We start from the raw sequence: 20,545 nt of genomic DNA, 5'->3' as shown, positions 1-20,545 counted from the left end.
AAGTTCACAATTTGAAAGGGAACTTAGAGATATTACAGAAAAAATAATAATTTGTAGAATGTATAAATTATTGTTGGAGTGGGAAACAAAGGATGAGTTGGGTAAATCCGCTATGATACCCTGGGCGAGAGATGTAGGACATAACATAGAATTGAGTGGGGGCGGGAATGTGGAAAAAGGACTAAGATGATATATAGGTGGTACCTAGCGCCAAGTAATCTAGCAAAAATGTATAGATCAGAATCAGGTCCCTGTTGGAAGCATTGAGAAATGGAAGATACATTTTATCATATGCGGTGGACATGTAAATAAGCCAAAGATTTATGGGAGATGATATATAATTAAATGAAATAAATGTTTAAAAAGATCTTTATTAAAAGTCCAGAACCATTTTATTAAGAATACTAGGAACAGATGTTCCCACAGATCAAAAGAATCTGTTTCTCTACATACAGTAAGTACGGCAGTCAGAATGCCATATGCTCCAAAATAGAAAGAGGGAACAATACTAACCAGAGGCGGAATAGCAGATGAAATTGATGGAATATGTAGAATTAACAAATTTAATGAATAGAATAAGGGAACAGGAAGATGGAGTTTTTATTTTTAATAATGGAGTTTTTATTTTTATTTTATTTTAATGGAGTTTTTATTTTTAATGGAGTTTAATGGAGTTTTTATTTTAATGGAGTTTTTATTTTTAATGGAGTTTTTATTTTTAAGAAAAGAGCCTACCAAGAGGTTCTTTTGGCCAACCTTCACACTCAGGAGGGTCTGTAGGAAAGGGGGTGGCTCTTCAGATATTTGGGGGCCAAAGTGAAGCACTCAAATGAGCACCTTGCACTGGGCTCAGAAATGAATGGCAGCCAGTTCAGCTTTTTAAAACAGAAATTAAATGTGCTCTCAAGGGTTGTAATGAGAGGGATTCCATGAGCAGGTGTATGTCAGCTACCGTTCCTTCACTGACAGCAAATGAAAGCAGGCACAGAGAGAGAACAAATAAGCGTGGAATTCAGAGGGGAGGGAGAAGAAGCAGGGAGCAGCAGTCCCTTGATCTCTGGACACAGAGAAAAAACGAAAGAGAGAGCCAGAGGGGCAGAAGGCAACTTGCCAGTTCTGATAGTGATACAGACTTTGAGGAAGTAAGGGGGGTGGAATCGCCCCAAACTCACAGGTTGGCCAGGAAAGAGAGAAAGAAACGGTGGGGGCTTCCTTGTTGGGGAAGGAAGGGGAGGGGCCCAGTCTGGGCAACTCCATCGTCCAGCGAGGACTGAAATTGCTGAGCTCCAACTGGGGCTTGTGATGGACTAATAAATATGAAGTAATTAATGGCCAGTGTCTTGTCGTGTCGAGTGTGTGTATGTGGGAGAGATAGCAAGCATGACAGGGTAGACCCATGGAGGCCACCTTGAGCTCCTTGGAGAAAATATGGGATAGAAATGCCATTTATAAAGAAAGGGGACCCAACCAATAATCTGGCCACCGCATTTTGGGCCAGTTTTCTTCAAGGGCAGTTCCACATAGAAGACATTGCAAGAACCCCATGTCATCCTGAGCATGGAATACCCTGGCCACGTCATCTCTGTCCCAAGGGGACTGTGGCTGGCAAAGTAGCCGGGGCTGGAAATGGTCCCTTACAATCCCAGTAGGAATGTGAGCCCTTCTTGACTCACTTTTTAGTGCTTTCCTTTGGCCCTCAGGGGGTGGCTAGATAGGTAAGAAAAAGGGATCCCACCCCAGTAGCCTGCCTTGAGAACTTTGCAGATTCCAGGTACTAGGAAATGAGACAAAAGCAGGAAGGAACTGGGCCCTGAAGTGGGGATGGGACAGAGAGCAATGCTTGAGGATCCCAGGGATGGTTGGTATCCGTCTTGTCTCAGGAGACAATGGGAGAGTGTGCCTTTGGGGGCGAGATCAAGCTGCGCCAGCTGTGGCTCCAGAGGCTATAGCCTAATGTCAAAATTACACTCGTAGAAATGACTCACTTGTCAGTCACTGTTCTGACTTCATTCTTTGACTGAAAACACTGAAAGGCAGGAGCAACCAGGCAGATTCATTCAACAGAAATTCCTTATGTTTCCTGCAAATTTTGCTTGGTAATTTCCCTTCTAGAAGGCCTAGATCAGACACCCCCAAATTCGGCTCTCCAGATGTTTTGGGACTACAATTCCCACCATACCTGACCACTGGTCCTGCTAGCTAGGGATGATGGGTGTTGGGAGTCCCAAAACATCTGGAGGGCCGAGTTTGGGTGTGTCTGGCCTAGATGCTGGCTTCTCCTTTTCCGTTTTGGAAAAAGAAAGTTCAGAGTCTGGGCTATGTTTCAGTCCAGCCCTGGTTCCTAGCAAGATTCACCCACACTTTCTCAGGAAGCCTTTTTATTCTCTTGACCGTGTATCTGTTTCATAACAGAACAATGTATTTGCTTTGTAGGATTTGCAGACGCCTCTACTTAGGACAGACGGAACTAGGCAGCAGAACAAGGGATTCCTTCCGACCTCTTGGAAGCTTCCTGAGGGCCCAGATGGATGAGCAAGACTCAGCTGGCCCTGAAGCAGGAAGAAGCCATGCCATCCAAACTGGGAGCAGTGGGGGATTCTGGGAAAGCTCCATGCAAAAGATCCTGGGTGAGGAGGACACCCTCAGCTCAGATATAGAGAGAAAAAAGTTCAGGCAAATGTTCTACCAGGAGGTGAAAGGACCCCGAGAGGTTTGCAGGCGACTCTACCACATTGACTGTCAGTGGCTGAAGCCAGAAAAGCACACGAAAGCTGAGATGCTGGACGTGGTGATCTTGGAGCAGTTCCTGGCTGTCCTTCCACCAGAGATGGAGAGCTGGGTGAGGGAATGTGGAGCGGAGACCAGTTCCCAGGCGGTGGCCCTGGCCGAAGGTTTCCTCCTGAGTCAGGCAGAGGAGAGGAAGCAGGCAGAGCAGCGGGTGAGAGAGACTTTCCTCTGGATATCCCAAAGGGGCTCTGAACATGAGAGAGAGTATCCCAAAATTCTCTCTTAATCCCCCAATCTTTTTTGGAAAGCCTCCAAGGAATGATATCGGGTACCCCTAAAGCTTTTGCCTCTCCCATTCCTTTTCTTATCTTCCTCTCCATTCTCTGTTTTCAATCCTTGTTGCTCTTTCAGGAAACGATTATCTTTGCAGAAATGGGCCTGGATTCCTCTGAGGCAGAGAGGCCTCTGTTAGACACCAAAGAAAGGCCGCTGGGTAAGGAGGAAGGATTTATTTTCTCCATTTGGTCACATTCTGTGGATTTGGAAACCAATCCATGGGTTATTTTCATCCTTTGCGGAGGACACCTGGGTCCAAGATCTCAAATGAGGGACATGTATTTCTAAATACAAATGTTAAAAGGCACTCAGTAGGTGAGACTTTTTCTAAGGCCCCCCTGTAGTTAGAGGTGCACTGCTTCACCTCGAAGGAAAGCATGTGCTAATGGCCTGCCACTTCCCTTTGTCTCTCACAGGTGACAGAATGATGCTGCCAAGACCCCTTCTTCCATCTTTGCATGAAGGCAGAGGAGAAACATCAGCTCTGGAACCAGATCAGGTAGGGAGAAGGAGCATTGTGGGAAAAGAGGCTGTGAGATGGGGCAGCCAGGCAGAAAACAACAGAGCAATGTGTAGTAGATAATCTGTATGTTGTCTAAGAAGGGGACCTTTCCCTTTTTGTTTTAGGGTCCGGTGTGTTTTGAAGAAGTAGCTGTTCATTTCACAGACGAGGAGTGGGCGTTGCTGGATCCTGACCAGAGAGCTCTGCATAAGGAAGTCATGGAGGAGAATCGTGGGATTATGGACTCTCTCAGTAAGGCTGCCTTTTGGATTACAATATCTTTTTTGAAATTCAGTATGGATCTCTATGAGATGAACCTCAAGTGTTTTAATGGAGCTAAACAACAACACCCACAGCATCTGGTGTTCTGACAGCCTCACAGTGAACTGTGACTGGAGAGTTAGCTACTGTTTTGTCTGTAAATATTCTTCCTCCAGTTTTGCTTTTAAAAATCATGATCTGGACTTCCGGAGGCGGCGCGAACGGCAGTGGCGGTCCTCTTCCTTCGGTGAAGGGGAAGCTCCGTGGGAAACGGGTCGTCCGCTACGGCGAAGCGGAGACCCACTTCGGAAACCCACAGGCAGCAAAAGCCTGTGGTCTCGGGACCCGGCGGGCGCCTGAAGCAACCCCTGAAACGTTGAAGGAACCCCGTAAGGGGCTCCGGAACGGGGAGGGGGTAGCGGCGCTGTGGGTCGTTTCGCAAGCTACGGAGTGAAGCCGCACTGCTGCTGCCGGTGAGCGCTGCCCTTTTTTCCTGAAACTTTCTGATTTGGAAAAGCAACAACCCGTGAGTAAAGAAGGACTTTATTAAATTGGAGACTAAAATTTACTGAATTTGGCTGAAAGCGGAGCGACGAAAAACAGGAAGTCCGTCTTCCGCTGTCATTGAATTTCAAAGCAAAGAGCTGGAGGAGTGGAGGCAAAGAAAGAACTTTTAACCTAACTGATCTGAGCAACCACTGAACTTTTCTGTAAGCGAATAAGGACTCTAAGCACTTGATTTTATGCTCTATATTTGCATTGTGATACCTTTCTTCTAATTGGAAATATAATTTGAGCAAGAAACCCAGGTGCTGGAGCTGCCTGAGTAACTGAGCTGTCAGTCTGCAGATTTGGTTACTTTGAATTAAAAAGTGCAACAATCTGAGGGAGCTTGGACTTGTTACTTTGAAGCATCATTAATACCAGTATGCACTGTTTGAAACAATGTGGCGCTAATACTAACACTGCTTAAAACCTGTTATTGAAGGTTCCTGGACCTTAAACTTGATTTTAACAATTTTACTAGAATTGATCTCTTCCCTAAAGACATTTTAAGCTCCCCCTAGAGGATTTTGGATTTACAGCAGTGACATTGTTTTACTTTCCTTTTCCCGGCCTCCTGTTTGACTGCTACCATCTGGGCTGTTGTTTTCTCATGGGAACAACTCAGCTTGACCTTGACTTTTAGATAACTTTGGAATGCGTGGCGCTAGAAAAAAGGGACCAAGAACCAGACAAACAACTTTAACAACTTTAACTTCAGCTTCTCAGGCACGTAGATCATCTGTACCTACTCTGCCCTCAGAGGAAGAAGCTGCTTCTCTGACAAAAGCAGGGGAGGAAGAAACTGAGCAACTACAATTGGAAGATATGGTCTCAGGAGCAACTGCTTCTATTTTAGAGAAAATTTATGAAAAATTGGAATCTCTGGATAAGAGAGTGGAATCTCTGGATAAGAAAGCTGATGAGCAAACAGCCAAAATTGATCAAAACACAGAATGTCTAAATAGACTAACTGGACAAGTATCACAGAACGTATAAGCAATTGGAGAATTGACGGGGGCCACAGCAGAAAATCGGAAATTGGCTGAGGACACTAGCCAAAAACTTGAAAATTTAGAACAAGAGGTAAGACCACTCTGCAAACAAGTAGGTGAACACCAGACCTATCTTTCTATGATAGAACTGCGGAACCGGGAGAGTAACTTAAGGATAAGGGCGATACCAGAAGTGGAAGAAGGCAACCTAGCTGAGTTTTTGACTAAAGAATTTTCCAAATTTTGGAACTTAGAGGAAAAGGACTTTAAAATTGTATCAGCTTTCAGGCTTGGAAGATTTGCAAAGAAAGAGAAGCCCAGAGACTGTTTGATAACATTGAGATCAAAGGAGGAAAGGGATAAGATTTTGGGCCTACACTACGAAAAGTCACTGGACATTTTGGATAAAAGAATTGAAATTTACAAAGATATTCCTAAACAACTGTTGGACCTTAGATCTGCCTACCTTGAATTGGTTAGATTGCTGAGGAGCAACTCAATTATCTTCAGGTGGGAATTTCCCCAAGGATTATCCTTTACCTTCAGAGGGAAGAAGGTTAAAATTAGAACATTGGAAGATAGAGATAAATTTTTGACTGCATACGGAGAGGACCTTCAAAAAGGAATTGAATTACCTTCTGGGCCTGGAGCACCGGCGGTACCTGCACCCCTGGAACCTGAAGACCCAGCGAATAAGATACCACCCCCAGAAAAATAACCAGATTTATTCAGGATGTCTCTGCAACTCTTCCATATATTAAAAAAAGAACAATTGGACATCATCTGCCTGCAAGAAACACATGTGACCAGGCTCCACAGAAAAGTGTTAATAAACAAAAGACTCGGCCAGGAATTTATATCTTTGGACAGAGTAAAGAAGAGAGGTGTGGTGATATATGCAAAAGAGAGCCTGTCACCTAAATTTTTATTTAAAGACGAACATGGAAGAATTTTGGCAATTGAGATACAACATCAAGGAGAGAAGCTTTTGATATTAGGAATCTATGCACCAAATGAGGGGAAATCGGAATTTTACAAGAAGTTGCATGAGACTATGCTGGATTATCTGGACTATAACAACATCATCATGATGGGAGACATGAACGGGGTCATATCAACTAACATGGATAAGTCACAAAGCGAAAATGTCACAAAAGACGGCAGACTACCAAAGACTTTCTTTGAAATGACAGACAATATGGACCTGATTGACATTTGGAGAACAAAGAACCCCTTGGGAAGAGGGAACATTTTTCTCTGAAGCCCAACTGACCTGGACAAGAATCGACCAAATATGGATATCTAGATGTCTGGCACCTAAGGCTAGAAAGGTGGAAATCTGCCCAAAGACCTGCTCCGACCATAATGCAGTAAAGATGGACATGACACTACTACCAACCGGCTCCTTTAGATGGAAGATGAATGACAATTTGTTTAGAGACCAGGAGATCACTAAGAAGGCCCAAAAAGTTTTGAAAGACTATTTTGAGATAAATTTGAACACTACGGTGGAAAAAAGGATTATCTGGGATGCAGTAAGGCTGTGATGAGGGGGTTCCTGATACAACAGAATGCGGTAAAGAAAAGGACACAAAATGAGCGGAAAAACAAAATTTTGGAGAAAATTAAAGAATTAGAGAAGAAGTTAAGATTAAATCCGAAGTCACAGCTGACTCTGAGAGAAATTAAACTCCATCAAGCACAATACTCTAAATTGATAAACCAGGAAATAGAGTGGAAGATTAAACTAATGAAACAAAAAACTTTTGAATCGGCGAATAAATGTGGAAAACTGCTAGCTTGGCAGTTGAAGAGGAGACAAAAATTAAATACAGTTACAAATTTAGAGATTGAGGGAAGAAACATTCAGAACCCTGTGGATATTAGAAAGTGCTTCCAGAGATATTTTAAAAAATTATATACTCAAGGGCCGCAAGACGAGGTCGAGATTAAACAATTTTTGGAAAAAAATGGACTACCAAAATTGTCACAAGAAAATAGATCAATCCTGAATTGTAAAATAACACGACAAGAGATCGAACAAGCCATTCAGAACATGCAACTGGGCAAATCTCCAGGGCCAGATGGGCTGACCTCCAAGTACTATAAGACATTAAAAGACTATTTGATACAACCACTGATGGAGGTTAGCAATGAAATTATGGAGGGGAAGAGGGCGCCGGAATCGTGGAAGGAAGCTTTTATCACATTGATACCAAAATCGGAAGCTGAAAAGACACAACTTAAGAACTATCGTCCCATCTCTGTTTTAAATGTGGATTACAAAATATTTGCAGACATTTTGGCAAGTAGACTTAAAAAAGTTTTAAATGAAGTAATTCACAAGGACCAGGCAGGCTTTCTCCCAGGTAGACATTTGTTTGCTAATACAAGGAACATTATTGATATTTTGGAACTTTTGCAAACAGACATAAATACAAAAGCAGTGTTAATTTTTATAGATGCGGAGAAGGCCTTTGACAATATTTCCTGGAAATTTATGAAGGGAAATCTAAAAGAAATGGGAGTGGGACGGGGTTTTGAGAATGGGATTGATGCAATATACTCAGAACAAAAGGCTAAATTGATAGTTAACAATGTGGTTACAGAAGAGTTTAATATCGAAAAAGGAACACGACAAGGCTGCCCTATTTCCCCTTTGTTATTTATTTCGGTTCTGGAGGTGCTCTTGAATATGATTAGAGGGGACCGGTTGGTGGAAGGAATTCAGGTCGGAGCGAAACAATATAAACTTAAAGCTTTTGCAGATGACCTAGTTTTGACCCTGCAGGAGCCAGAATCTAGTACGAAAAGAGTATTACAATTGATTCAGGACTTTGGTCGGGTGGCGGGATTTAAATTAAACAAACAGAAAACCAAAGTGTTGGAAAAAAACTTGACAGATACAGAGTCAGAACGGTTTCAGAGAGAGACAGAATTAAATGTGGTTAAAAAAGTAAAGTACCTAGGGGTAAATATTAACAGCAAAAAATCTGAGTCTATTTAAGGATAACTATGAAAAATGTTGGTCAGAAATTAAGAGAGACTTAGACAGTTGGACAAAATTGAAACTTTCTTTGTTAGGCCGAATTGCTGCTATTAAGATGAATGTATTGCCAAAAATGTTGTTTTTGTTTCAAACACTACAGATTGTGGACAAGACGGAGTGCTTCCGGAAGTGGCAGAGAGATATCTCTAAGTTTGTCTGGCAGGGCAAAAAGTCCAGAATTAAGTTTAAGATATTAACTGATGCGAAAGAAAGAGGGGGCTTTGCCCTGCCAGACTTAAAGTTGTACTACGAGGCCGCAGCTTTCTGCTGGCTAAAAGATTGGCTACTTCTTGAAGACACTGATGTACTAGATTTGGAAGGTTTTAACAATGCTTTTGGTTGGCATGCATACTTATGGTACAACAAAGTTAAGATCAATAAGGCCTTTAAGAACCATATTGTCAGAAAAGCAGTGTTCAATGTCTGGACAAAATATAAAGACTTATTGGAAAACAAAACTCCAAGGTGGCTATCACCTCTGGAAGCTAAGGCCCGAAAAAGACCCAATATGGAGGCCAAATGGCCAAAATATTGGGAAATATTAGAAAAAGATGGAGACAATTGGAAATTGCAGAGTTTGGAGAAAATGAAGGATAAAGTGCGAGACTGGCTACACTACGCTCAGATTAAAGAAGTCTTTAAAAATGACAAAAAGTTAGGGTTCCAGGTGGAGAAATCGAAATTGGAAACAGAATAGTTAGAACCTAAGACTAAGGTAATCTCAAGAATGTATAACTTGCTGTTAAAATGGAACACACAAGACGAAATGGTTAAATCGGCTATGATAAAGTGGGCACAGGATATTGGCTATAACATCATGTTTGAAGACTGGGAAAGGTTGTGGACCACTGGGTTGAACTTCACTGCATGTAATGCTCTGAAGGAAAATGTAATGAAAATGATATATAGATGGTACATGACCCCAGTTAAACTTGCCAAAATATACCATTTGTCTGACAACAAATGTTGGAAATGTAAAGGAAATGAAGGAACATTATTTCACCTCTGGTGGACCTGCCCTAGAGTGAAGGCCTTCTGGGAAATGATACATAATGAGTTGAAAAAGGTATTTAAGTATACTTTCCCCAAGAAACCAGAGGCCTTCCTCCTGGGTATTGTCGGCCAGAGGGTGATAAAGGAGGACAGAACTTTTTTCCTGTATGCAACAACGGCAGCAAGGATACTCATCGCTAAGCATTGGAAAACCCAAGTTCTACCCACCCTGGAAGAATGGCAGATGCAACTGATAGACTATATGGAACTGGCCGAGATGACCGGCAGAATCCGAGACCTGGGAGAGGAGAGGGTTGAAGAAGATTGGAAGAAATTTAAGATGTATTTGCAAAAATACTGTAATTTGGTTGAATGTTAAGAAGGATGCTAGATCATAAATAATTGAGCACCACTAAATTAGATGGAATTGGGATGACAAGTGAGAAATATAAATCTTCTGGAGAACTATTAGACTATATTTAAATGAATGGGGCACAAGAATGTAAACAAGATGATAAATTGCTGGTAAAAATTTACAATGATGTAAGTGGGAGCGGGAGACGTGAGGGAGTCCAAAGAAGTTATGAAATTATGCTACGATACATGTTATATTGGTTATCATGTTTATACTTGTATTTAAAAATCTTAATAAATATTTTTTTAAAAATAAAAAAAATAAAAATCATGATCTGGCTGGTTCGAACTGCTTAGGTTTTGAAATTCAGGCTTTAGAGACGTTCGGGAAGTTGAAGTAGCTTCTGTTAGTTTTTGATTTACCAAAGAGATGACTGATGTTGGAATCATAGAATCCTAGAGTCATTGGGGCAAGACCTACTGAGAAGTGTTGCTGTGATCGTGAAGCCTGACACTTCTGAGCAGCCAGTTTCTTCTCATAAAGAGTTAACTTCACTTACTTCGTGTGATTTATTGCTGCCCCACTCCTGACACTCAGGTTCCCATAAATATGTTCATTAATGCCTGTCAACAAAAGCTGTGAAGCTTGTAGTAAGACCTTACATTTAATTCCCTTCAGTTCTTCCTCTGTCCCAAGCATTAATTAGCATTGTTCAATAATCGAGGGCTGCCTTTCTTTCTAAAGCTGTGATCTGTTTCTCTGTTACAGATGGTGATGTTTCTGAAATGAAGAACAAGGGAGACCACGACAAAGTCTACACAATGGAGAAACGATATACATATTTGGAGTGTATAGAGAGCTTAAGTCAGAGCTGCCATTCCACTCCCCTCCAAAGAAATCTCTTTAAGAAGAAATCCTATCAGTGCTTGGAATGTGGGAAGAGCTTCAATCGGAAGGATAGTCTCACTCTTCATCTAAGAATTCATACGCAGGAGAAACCATATCAGTGCTTGGAATGTGGAAGGAGCTTCAGTCAGAGCACAGGTCTCAGGTCCCATCAAAGAATTCATACAGGAGAGAAACCATTTCAGTGCATGGAATGTGGAAAGAGGTTCAGTCAGAGGGTCCATCTCACATCCCATCAAACAACTCATACGGCAGAAAAGGCATTTCACTGTTTGGAATGTGGAAAGAGCTTCACCCGGAAGGAAAACCTGACTTTCCATCAAAGAATTCATACAGGGGAAAAACCGTATAAGTGCTTGGAATGTGGAAGGAGCTTCAGTTGGAAGACTAGTCTGACTTTACATCAAAGAACTCATACAGGGGAGAAACCGTATCAGTGCTTGGAATGTGGAAAGAGCTTCACTCAGAAGGAAATTCTCACTTCTCATCAAAGAACTCATAAAGGGGAGAAACCGTATCAATGCTTGGAATGTGGAAAAAGCTTCAGTCGGAAATCTTATCTCAGTTCCCATCAAATAACTCACAGTGAGGAGAAACCATATAAGTGTTTTGAATGTGGAAAGAGCTTCACTCAGAGTGTCAACCTTAAAGCGCATCAAATAATTCATACAGGGGAGACGCCATTTCAGTGTTTGGAATGTGGGAAGAGCTTCACCAAGAAATTAAATCTCACTTTCCATCACAGAATTCATACAGGGGAGAAACCATATCAGTGCTTGGAATGTGGGAAGAGATTCAGTCAGAGAGCGGGTCTCATGTCCCATCAAAGAATCCATACAGGTGAGAAGCCATTTCATTGCTTGGAATGTGGAAAGAGCTTCAGTCACAGTGCTAGCCTTAAGAACCATCAAAGAGTTCATACAGGAGAGAAGCCATTTCAGTGCATGGAATGTGGAAAGAGCTTCACCATTAAATTATCTCTCACTTCCCATAAAAAAATTCATACAGGCGAGAAGCCATTTCAGTGCTTGGAATGTGGAAAGAGCTTCAGTCGGAACTCACATCTCAATTCCCATAAAAGAACTCATAGCAAGGAGAAACCTTATTCGTGCATGGAATGTGGTAAGAGCTTTACCCAGAAGGGAAGTCTCACTTCCCATGAAAGAACTCATACAGGGGAGAAACCCTATGAGTGCTTTGAATGTAAAAAAAGGTTCAGTCATAGCGCCAAGCTCTTAGTCCATCAAAGAATTCACATAGGGGACAAATGATACCACTTCTCGGAATGTGGAAAAAGCTTCAGTCAGAGTGCCGTTCTTAGGGTGCATCAAAGAATACATACAGCGATTTAAAAAAGAATGTGGGAAAAGCTTCACCCATAAAGTAACTTTCACTTCCCATCACAGAATTCACACAGGGGACAAAACATATCAGTTCTCAAAATGTGAGAAGAGTTTCACCAAGAAGGAAAGTCTCACTTCTCATCAAAGAATTCATAAAGGGGAGAAACCGTATCAGTGCTTTGAATGTGGAAAAAGGTTCAGTCATAGTGCCACCCTCACAGTCCACCAAATGATTCTTAAAGGGAGAAACCATATCAAAGCTTTGAACATGGAAGGAGCTTCAGTCAGAGAAATGTCAGTATTACCTGCACAGTGGGAACGTATTTTAGAATCTATTGGACTCCACATAGAGGTCTGTATAAAAAGGATTTGCTAAGGTTGCATTATGCTGGAGATGTGGTAGGGACAATGTCTCCCTGAAACATTGGTTTATAGTCTCTTGGGCTTGCCATTCAGAAGGCTGGTGGTTCAAATCCACTTGACAGCAGTGAGCTCCTATTGCTCTGTCCCAGCTTCTGCCAACCTAGCTGTTTGAAAGCATACTGGTGCATGTAGATAAAGAGGTACCACTGCGGCGGGAAGGTAAAGGGCGTTTCCGTGCGCTCTGGCTTCCGTCATGGTGTTTCGTTGCTCCAGAAGCGGTTCAGTCATTCTGGACACGTGACCAGGAAAAGCTGTATGCAGACAAAAGCCAGCTCCCTCGGCCTGAAGTGAGATGAGCGCCACACCCCATAGTTGTCTTTGACTGGACCTAACTGTCCAGGGGTCCTTTACCTTTTTATATACCTAACAGTACTAGGTTTTGGGAGAAAGTGCTGGTTTGTATAATTATGGCCGATCAGAAGAAACTAAAATTTTCAGCAGAGAATATTTTTGTGAACTAGATACCTACTATATGCAATAATAATAGTAATAATAATAATTTATTATTTATACCCCGCCCATCTGGCTGAGCCTCCCCAGCCACTCTGGGCGGCTTCCATAAAAACCAAAAATACAGTAAAATATCACACGTTAAAAACTTCCCTGAACAGGGCTGCCTTAAGATGTCTTCTGAATGTCAGGTAGTTGTTTATTGCTTTGACATCTGCTGGAAGGGTGTTCCACAGGGCGGGGGCCACTACTGAGAAGGCCCTCTGCCTGGTTCCCTGTAGCTTTGCTTCTCGCAATGAGGGAACCGCCAGAAGGCCCTCGGCGCTGGACCTCAGCGTCCGGGCAGAATGATGGGGGGGAGACGCTCCTTCAGGTATACTGGACCGAGGTCGTTTAGGGCTTTAAAGGTCAGCACCAACACTTTGAATTGTGCTCGGAAACATACTGGGAGCCAATGTAGGTCTTTCAAGACCGGTGTTATATGGTCTCGGCGGCCGCCCCCAGTCACCAGTCTAGCTGCCGCATTCTGGATTAGTTGTAGTTTCCGAGTCACCTTCAAAGGTAGCCCCACGTAGAGTGCATTGCAGTAGTCCAAGCGGGAGATAACCAGAGCATGCACCACTCTGGCGAGACAGTACGCGGGCAGGTAGGGTCTCAGCCTACGTACCAGATGGAGCTGGTAAACAGCTGCCCTGGACACAGATTTGACCTGTGCTTCCATGGACAGCTGTGAGTCCAAAATGACTCCCAGGCTGCGCACCTGGTCCTTCAGGGGCACAGTTACCCCATTCAGGACCAGGGAGTCCTCCACATCAGCCTGCCCTCTGTCCCCCAAAAACAGTACTTCTGTCTTGTCAGGATTCAACTTCAATCCGTTAGCCGCCATCCATCCTCCAACTGCCTCCAGGCACTCACACAGGACCTTCACTGCCTTCACTGGTTCTGATTTAAAAGAGAGGTAGAGCTGGGTATCATTTGCATATTGATGGACACCCAGTCCAAACCCCCTGATGATTTCTCCCAGCGGCTTCATATAGATGTTTAAAAGCATGGGGGAGAGGACGGAACCCTGAGGCACCCCACAAGTGAGGGCCCAGGGGTCTGAACACTCATCCCCCACCACCACTTTCTGAACACGGCCCAGGAGGAAGGAGCGGAACCACTGTATGACAGTGCCCCCAGCTCCCAGCCCCTCTAGACGGTCCAGAAGGATGTTATGGTCGATGGTATCAAAGGCCGCTGAGAGATCCAGCAGAACTAGGAAACAGCTCTCACCTTTGTCCCTAGCCCGCCGGAGATCATCAACCAGTGCGACCAAGGCAGTTTCAGTCCCATGATGAGGCCTGAATCCCGACTGGAAGGGATCCAAATGGTCCGCTTCTTCCAGGCATGCAAGTTAACGGGACAACGAAAATGGTAGCTAAGTGACTGATATTGATGAACTGGAAGAACAAAGAAATGATCTCCTTTAATCAGCGGATTAATAATATGATAGCACTTGCAATTTATGGACAGACTGCTTACAGACGTAGACTCTGCTTGTAAATATGTCAATATTTGGAACAAATTAATACAAAATGTAGTTGGCTAAAGATGTTTACATTAGTATTATGATAATAATATCATATTTATGGGTTAGGATATACACATAAGCCCCCCCCCTTTTAAAAAAACAACAACATACATGTTCTCTCAGGGGTGGCCTGGAATTACCGATGGATGTGGCTCACTATTCGCTAACCTTAGGCTCCGCCCCTTGAATGCTCCACCTCGACACTTAAAACCTGTGCCTCCTCTAGGACAGTTGTCCCCCAAATGGGCAACACCCCCCTGAAGGGTGTTGTTCCTGGGGGGCACTAAGAGGCAAAGGGGTGGCAGTGTACACAACTCCCAGACTTTGAAAAGCTGATACCACTTGATCAAGTTCATTGGTTTTGTCATGAATTAATTAAACTACATAGAGTGCTACATTGGGTTACATATGCTTCAGGTTACAGACTCTGCTAACACAGAAATAGTATTTCAGGTTAAGAACATTGCTTCAGGATGAGAACAGAAATCGTGCTCTGGCGGCACGGAAGCAGCAGGAGGCCCCATTAGCTAAAGTGGTGCTTCAGGTTAAGAACGGACCTCCGGAATGAATTAAGTACTTAACCCGAGGTACCACTGTATATTTAATTGGATTTTGAATAAATGTGCAACTGTTGCAGTTTAGAATTTTATTGTGTTTTATTCTGAATAATGCTTTTATGTGGTAGGAGGCACTAGGGGTGTTGGGGTGGGGTGGGGTGGGGTGGGGTGGTGGCAGCGGTTTGGGAACCGCTATCTAGGACCTGGAAGACAGGAGGGCCTGGCGTGCTCGGGTCCATGGGGTCACGAAGAGTCGGACACGACTAAACAAGAACAATCTAGGACCTGGGACTTCAGACCTTGAGGACATCTCCCCCGGATCGCATCCCTCTGAGGCATCTGTAGACCAGTGGATTACAGTGGCAGAGGTGTCTTCCTGGGCTTCAAAGGAGGAGGTGCAGACTCCAGAGACTCGGGCTTCACCTGGGGCGGGCCACAACTCGCAGGAAACCGCTCCCCCCCCCCCCAGCTCCTCAATCTGTTCTCCCTAACTTTCAGGCTGCACGGAGCCCCAACAGCCCCCCCCCCCGCTAGATCCTCACTGTTGTACAGTGCCCTTTCTTTTTAACTCTCTTAAGAAACTACGCCCCCCCAAAGAACAGACTCCCCCTTCCCCTGTCATTTACAGTCTCCCAGATCCACCGGCAAGGGCCACCATGTCTTCCCAGCCGATGGAGGGCGCGGGGGGGGGATCAGGCAGCAGGAAAAGGCTTCTCCGCTTGGCGCCTTCCTTTCTGCTCAGCCCCCCCCCCGACTCACGCGCACATCCCCACCTGCAAAGGCCCCCTCCAAAGCATCGAAGCCAGGATCAGGCCCCAGAAGACTGGAAGGAAGGAAGGGGGTGGGACAGGGACGCTGGCTTGAAGGGGTGGGACCCCCCCTACATCCACCCCCTTCAACCCCCCCATCCTTCAACTCGCCAGGCCCGCAGCCTTGCGGGGAAGGGCGATCCGTGAACGGGACTCAGCTGCACGTGGGATCTGGTTCCTTCTTGTCTGGTTTTGGCTACAGCCAAGCAGGAGGCGAGGATGGGGATGAAAGGAGATGCAGCCCGGGAGGGGGGGGGGCACGCTTCCCCTGCAAGCTTTTTCTGGCCAAGGGAGAGACCAGCTCAGATCCCCCAAAATACAGCATCTGGGGGGGGGCAGCAATGCGCGGGGCTCCTCCTGCGCTCCGGCTGTGGAGGAAGAAAACGCAGAGAGAGGGGGGGGTGCGCTTGGGATGTTTGGCTCGCCAAGGGTTAAAAGGAACTGAGCCGAATTCCTAGAGAGGAGAGGACAGAATTTGGGGGGGGGGGACAGGTCTTCCAGAACCAAAGCCCCTCCCTCCCCCCTCCCTAGTCACTTCCTGCAAGGGGGGGGGCGGGCGGTGGATGTTTTGCGTGTCTCCTTTGCCCGCTTTGCTGCCTGGGTGGCTCCTGCTGCAATCGGGTGAGTCTCCTCTCTCTCTCCTCCCTTTGGGGGTCCCAGGGCTGCAGGCGAGGGTGCAGGGGGGCCGTGTCCAGGTCATGCGTGCCCCCCAGGGTCCTGCACCCCCTCCTTGCTCCCTGCAAAGCCGGGGGGGGGGCGGCGGGTGGTTTGGCAGGAGGGCTGCAATTGCCTTCCTTTGTAACAATGGATGCTCTGCGCTTTGTGGAGAAAAGAATGGCAAGCAGAGAAAGCGCATTTAGGTTTATGCAGCAGTCACTTTTGTTGAGAGAGGTGGTGGCCGGACGGAAACATTCAGAAATAAGATATGCGCCAAAAATAAAAGACCTTTTTTCATTTTCCTGCGCAGGCCCTTCTGAGATCTGGCGAGTCTCCCCTCTCTTCCCCGTAAAGGCCTTGGGGCCCTTTCATTGGTACATCACAAAAACAGCACAACAGGTTTGTGGAAATATCTGCAACGTAATCTTCATTATTCGAGGCCAGACAGAGTCTGACTTCTTGCTTCGTGATTAGGTTTAAGCAAAAGCAGAAAAAGGGCAAACAGGACGGAGCAGAGTTAACAGACCACATTGAGCATCGCACCCCAAACGCCTAGTCAGGACCCCCTGGGGTTGTGCGTAGATTGTGGTTGTTGTTGTTTAGTCGTGTCCGCCTGTGTCCGCCTCTTGGTGACCCCCTGGACCAGAGCACGCCAGGCACTCCTGTCTTCTGCTGCCTCCAGCAGTTTGGTCAGACTCATGCTGGTAGCTTCAGGAACACTGTCCCACCATCTCGTCCTCTGTCGCCCCCTTCTCCTTGTGCCCTCCATCTTTCCCAACATCAGGGTCTTTTCCAGGGAGTCTTCTCTTCTCATGAGGTGGCCAAAGTATTGGAGCCTCAGCTTCACAATCTGTCCTTCCAGTGAGCACTCAGGACTGATTTCCTTCAGAATGGAGAGGTTTTTGTTTGTCATTGCTTGTCTAGGTTTGTCATTGCTTTTCTAGGTTTCTCATTGCTTGTCTAGGTTTGTCATCGCTTTTCTCCCAAGAAGCAGGCGTCTTTTAATTTTGTGACTGCTATTCCATCTGCAGTGATCATGGAGCCCAAGAAAGTCAAATCTCTCACTGCCTCCATTTCTTCCCCTTCTATTTGCCAGGAGGTGATGGGATCAGTGGCCATGATCTTAGTTTTTTTTTAATGTTATGCTTCAGACCATATTTTGCGCTCTCCTCTTTCACCCTCATTAAAAGGTTCTTTAATTCCTCCTCACTTTCTGCCATCAATGTTATGTCATCTGCATATCTGAGGTTGTTGATATTTATTCCGGCAATATTAATTACAGGACTCTGCCTTGAATTGGTGGGACCCCCGGGTGGGACCCCCCCTACATCCACCCCCTTCAACCCCCCCATCCTTCAACTCGCCAGGCCCGCAGCCTTGCTGGGGAAGGGCGATCCGTGAACGGGACTCAGCTGCACGTGGGATCTGGTTCCTTCTTGTCTGGTTTTGGCTACAGCCAATCAGGAGGCAAGGATGGGGATGAAAGGAGATGCAGCGGGGGGGGGGGGGGCACGCTTCCCCTGCAAGCTTTTTCTGGCCAAGGGAGAGACCAGCTCAGATCCCCCAAAACACAGCATCTGGGGGGGGGGGGCAGCAATGCGCGGGGCTCCTCCTGCGCTCCGGCTGTGGAGGATGAAAACGCAGAGAGAGGGGGGTGGGGATGAGCTTGGGATGTTTGGCTCGCCAAGGGTTAAAAGGAACTGAACTGAATTACTAGAGAGGAGATGAAGAAGGGGGGGGCAGGTCACTTCCTGCAAGGGGGGGGGGCGGGCGGTGGATGTTTTGTGTGTCTCCTTTGCAAACTTTGCTGCCTGGGTGGCTCCTGCTGCAATCGGGTGAGTCTCCTCTCTCTCTCCTCCCTTTGGGGGTCCCAGGGCTGCAGGCGAGGGTGCAGGGGGGCCGTGTTCAGGTCATGCGTGCCCCCCAGGGTCCTGCACCCCCTCCTTGCTCCCTGCAAAGCCGGGGGGGCGGGTGGTTTTGCAGGAGGGCTGCAACCCTGTTCTTCCTTCATAGCCAAGGCTGCTCACCGCTTTGTGGGGAAGCAATGGCTTTCACCCGCCCAGACTTGAGTTTGCTGCCATAGCAGAGGAGTCTCCTGGGGGGTCCAGAGCCCCGTCTAGTCCTGTTGAGTCTCAGTCAGTCAGGCTGGAGTCAGTCTTCGCCCCTCTTGGGGGAGGAGAAAGAGCAGGGAGGAGGGGGGGCTGGGCCAGGGAGGGGTCAGGGCCTCCCTGCAGGAGTGGGGGGTCTCTTCCTGCTTGGGGGAGGCAGCGGGGTGAATCCAGAATGTGTCCTTTTATTGAAAATGCATCTCTGGTTATTTGTGGGGCTGAGGAATTCGTTCATTCCCCCCCCCCCCATATAGTCCTGCCCCCCACAAGGTCTGAGGGACGGTGGACCGGCCCCCTGCTGAAAACAGTTGTTGACCCCAGTTTAGGCTTTATCTCCCCCCCCCCCCGTGTGGATCCATTGCTCCGTGTCCGCCTCTCTGGAGCAGCAGAAAACAACCTTTCTCCCTCCTCTATGTGACATCCTTTTATATATTTGAACATGGCTATCATATCACCCCTTAACCTCCTCTTCTCCAGGCTAAACATGCCCAGCTCCCTTAGCCGTTCTTCATAAGGCATCGTTTCCAGGCCTTTGACCATTTTGGTTGCCCTCCTCTGGACACATTCCAGTTTGTCCGTGTCCTTCTTGAACTGTGGTGCCCAGAACTGGACACAGTACTCCAGGTGAGGTCTGACCAGAGCAGAATACAGTGGCACTATTACTTCCCTTGATCTAGATGCTATACTATTGATGCAGCCCAGAATTGCATTGGCTTTTTTAGCTGCCGCGTCACACTGTTGGCTCTTGTCAAGTTTGTGGTCAACCAAGACTCCTAGATCCTTTTCACATGTACTGCTCTCAAGCCAGGTGTCACCCATCTTGTATTTGTGCCTCTCATATTTTTTTGCCCAAGTGTAATACTTTACATTTCTCCCTGTTAAAATTCATCTTGTTTGTTTTGGCCCAGTTCTCTAATCTTTCAAGGTCGTTTTGAAGTGTGATCCTGTCCTCTGGGGTGTTAGCCACCCCTCCCAGTTTGGTGTCATCTGCAAATTTGATCAGGATGCCCTTGAGTCTGAAGAAGTGTGCATGCACACGAAAGCTCATACCAAGAACTGACTTAGTTGGTCTTTAAGGTGCTACTGGAAGGAATTTGTTTTGTTCCCACAATGAGGTCACTGTTACTCTTCTCTCCCTTAATTTTGACCCAAATGCTCTCACTTTGGCTTTGAGGTTCTAAATCTTGGATCTCTTCACAGGTATACACATCCCTGACATATAACGCCACTCCTCCTCCTTTCTTGTCTGGTCTGTTTCTCTGAAATAGATGGTATCCCTCCATTATTACATTCCAATTGTGGGACTTATCCCACCAGGTTTCAGTGATGCCTATTATGTCATATTTAGTTTGCTGTACCAAGAGCTCAAGCTCATCTTGTTTATTTCCCATGCTTTGCGCATTAGTGTACAGACATTGAAGTCCATTAATCATTCCCCCGTGTCTCTTATTTAAGGATTTTTTCCTCCCACCACTAGGTCTGCGTGCTGTTTGTTCCATTTGGTCTATGACATTTGGATGATCATCTTCATCAGTTGATAGACTCCTACCTTCAGGAGCACTGTCTCCCTCCCCCACATTAGTCAGATTAAAGCCCTCCTGATGAGGTTTCTGAGATCCTCTCAGGCCTTGTTATTCATTGGGGGGGGGTCTCCTTTTCCTAGGAGATCTCTCCCCTCCTGACTGGAAGGAGACCCCAGTTTAGTCCATCTGCCCACAGCTCCTCCCTCTCCTGCCTCAGACTCAGCCCTCCAGATTACTGTATTTTTCGCTCTATAAGACACACCAGACCACAAGACACACCTAGTTTTCGGAGGAGGAAAACAAGAAAAAAATTATTCTGAATCTCAGAAGCCAGAACAGCAAGAGGGATCGCTGCGCAGCAAAAGCAGCAATCCCTCTTGCTGTTCTGGCTTCTGGGATAGCTGCACATCCTGCATTCTCTCCATGAGATGCACA

General features: G+C 45.9%; 2 protein-coding genes across 13 annotated transcripts in view; both read left to right on the top strand.

Moving 5' to 3' along the window:
• LOC309325917 (uncharacterized protein) overlaps positions 1–15,100 on the top strand; it is a 93,783-nt gene extending 78,683 nt beyond the window's left edge. For all 4 annotated transcript variants that reach the window (XM_081834295.1, XM_081834294.1, XM_081834293.1 and 1 more), the window contains one exon: positions 14,753–15,100. The gene's annotated coding sequence lies outside the window, so the exon portion shown is untranslated. The remainder of the gene's footprint in view (positions 1–14,752) is intronic.
• Positions 1–20,545, top strand: part of LOC309325884 (uncharacterized protein) — a 91,063-nt gene that overhangs the window by 39,808 nt on the left and 30,710 nt on the right. For 2 of the 9 annotated variants that reach the window (XM_081834213.1, XM_081834210.1), the window contains exons 2-4: positions 2,434–2,938; positions 3,139–3,220; positions 3,480–3,562. The exons of 1 other annotated variant lie outside the window; for it this stretch is intronic. In XM_081834213.1, coding sequence (XP_081690339.1) covers positions 2,525–2,938; positions 3,139–3,220; positions 3,480–3,562 — 579 coding nt within the window. In that variant the 5' untranslated portion in view covers positions 2,434–2,524. Of the gene's footprint in view, positions 1–2,236; positions 2,939–3,138; positions 3,221–3,479; positions 3,563–18,229; positions 18,315–20,545 lie in introns of those variants that run through there. 6 more of the 9 variants (XM_081834216.1, XM_081834208.1, XM_081834212.1 and 3 more) reach the window with 5 other exon arrangements.

Source organism: Podarcis erhardii, assembly GCF_964252035.2.
Source record: "Podarcis erhardii genome assembly, chromosome: 12".
In the NCBI taxonomy this organism is placed as follows: Eukaryota; Metazoa; Chordata; class Lepidosauria; order Squamata; family Lacertidae; genus Podarcis; species Podarcis erhardii.
The sequence above is the reverse complement of the archived record's forward strand: the minus strand, read 5'-3'. Positions and strand labels throughout refer to the sequence as shown.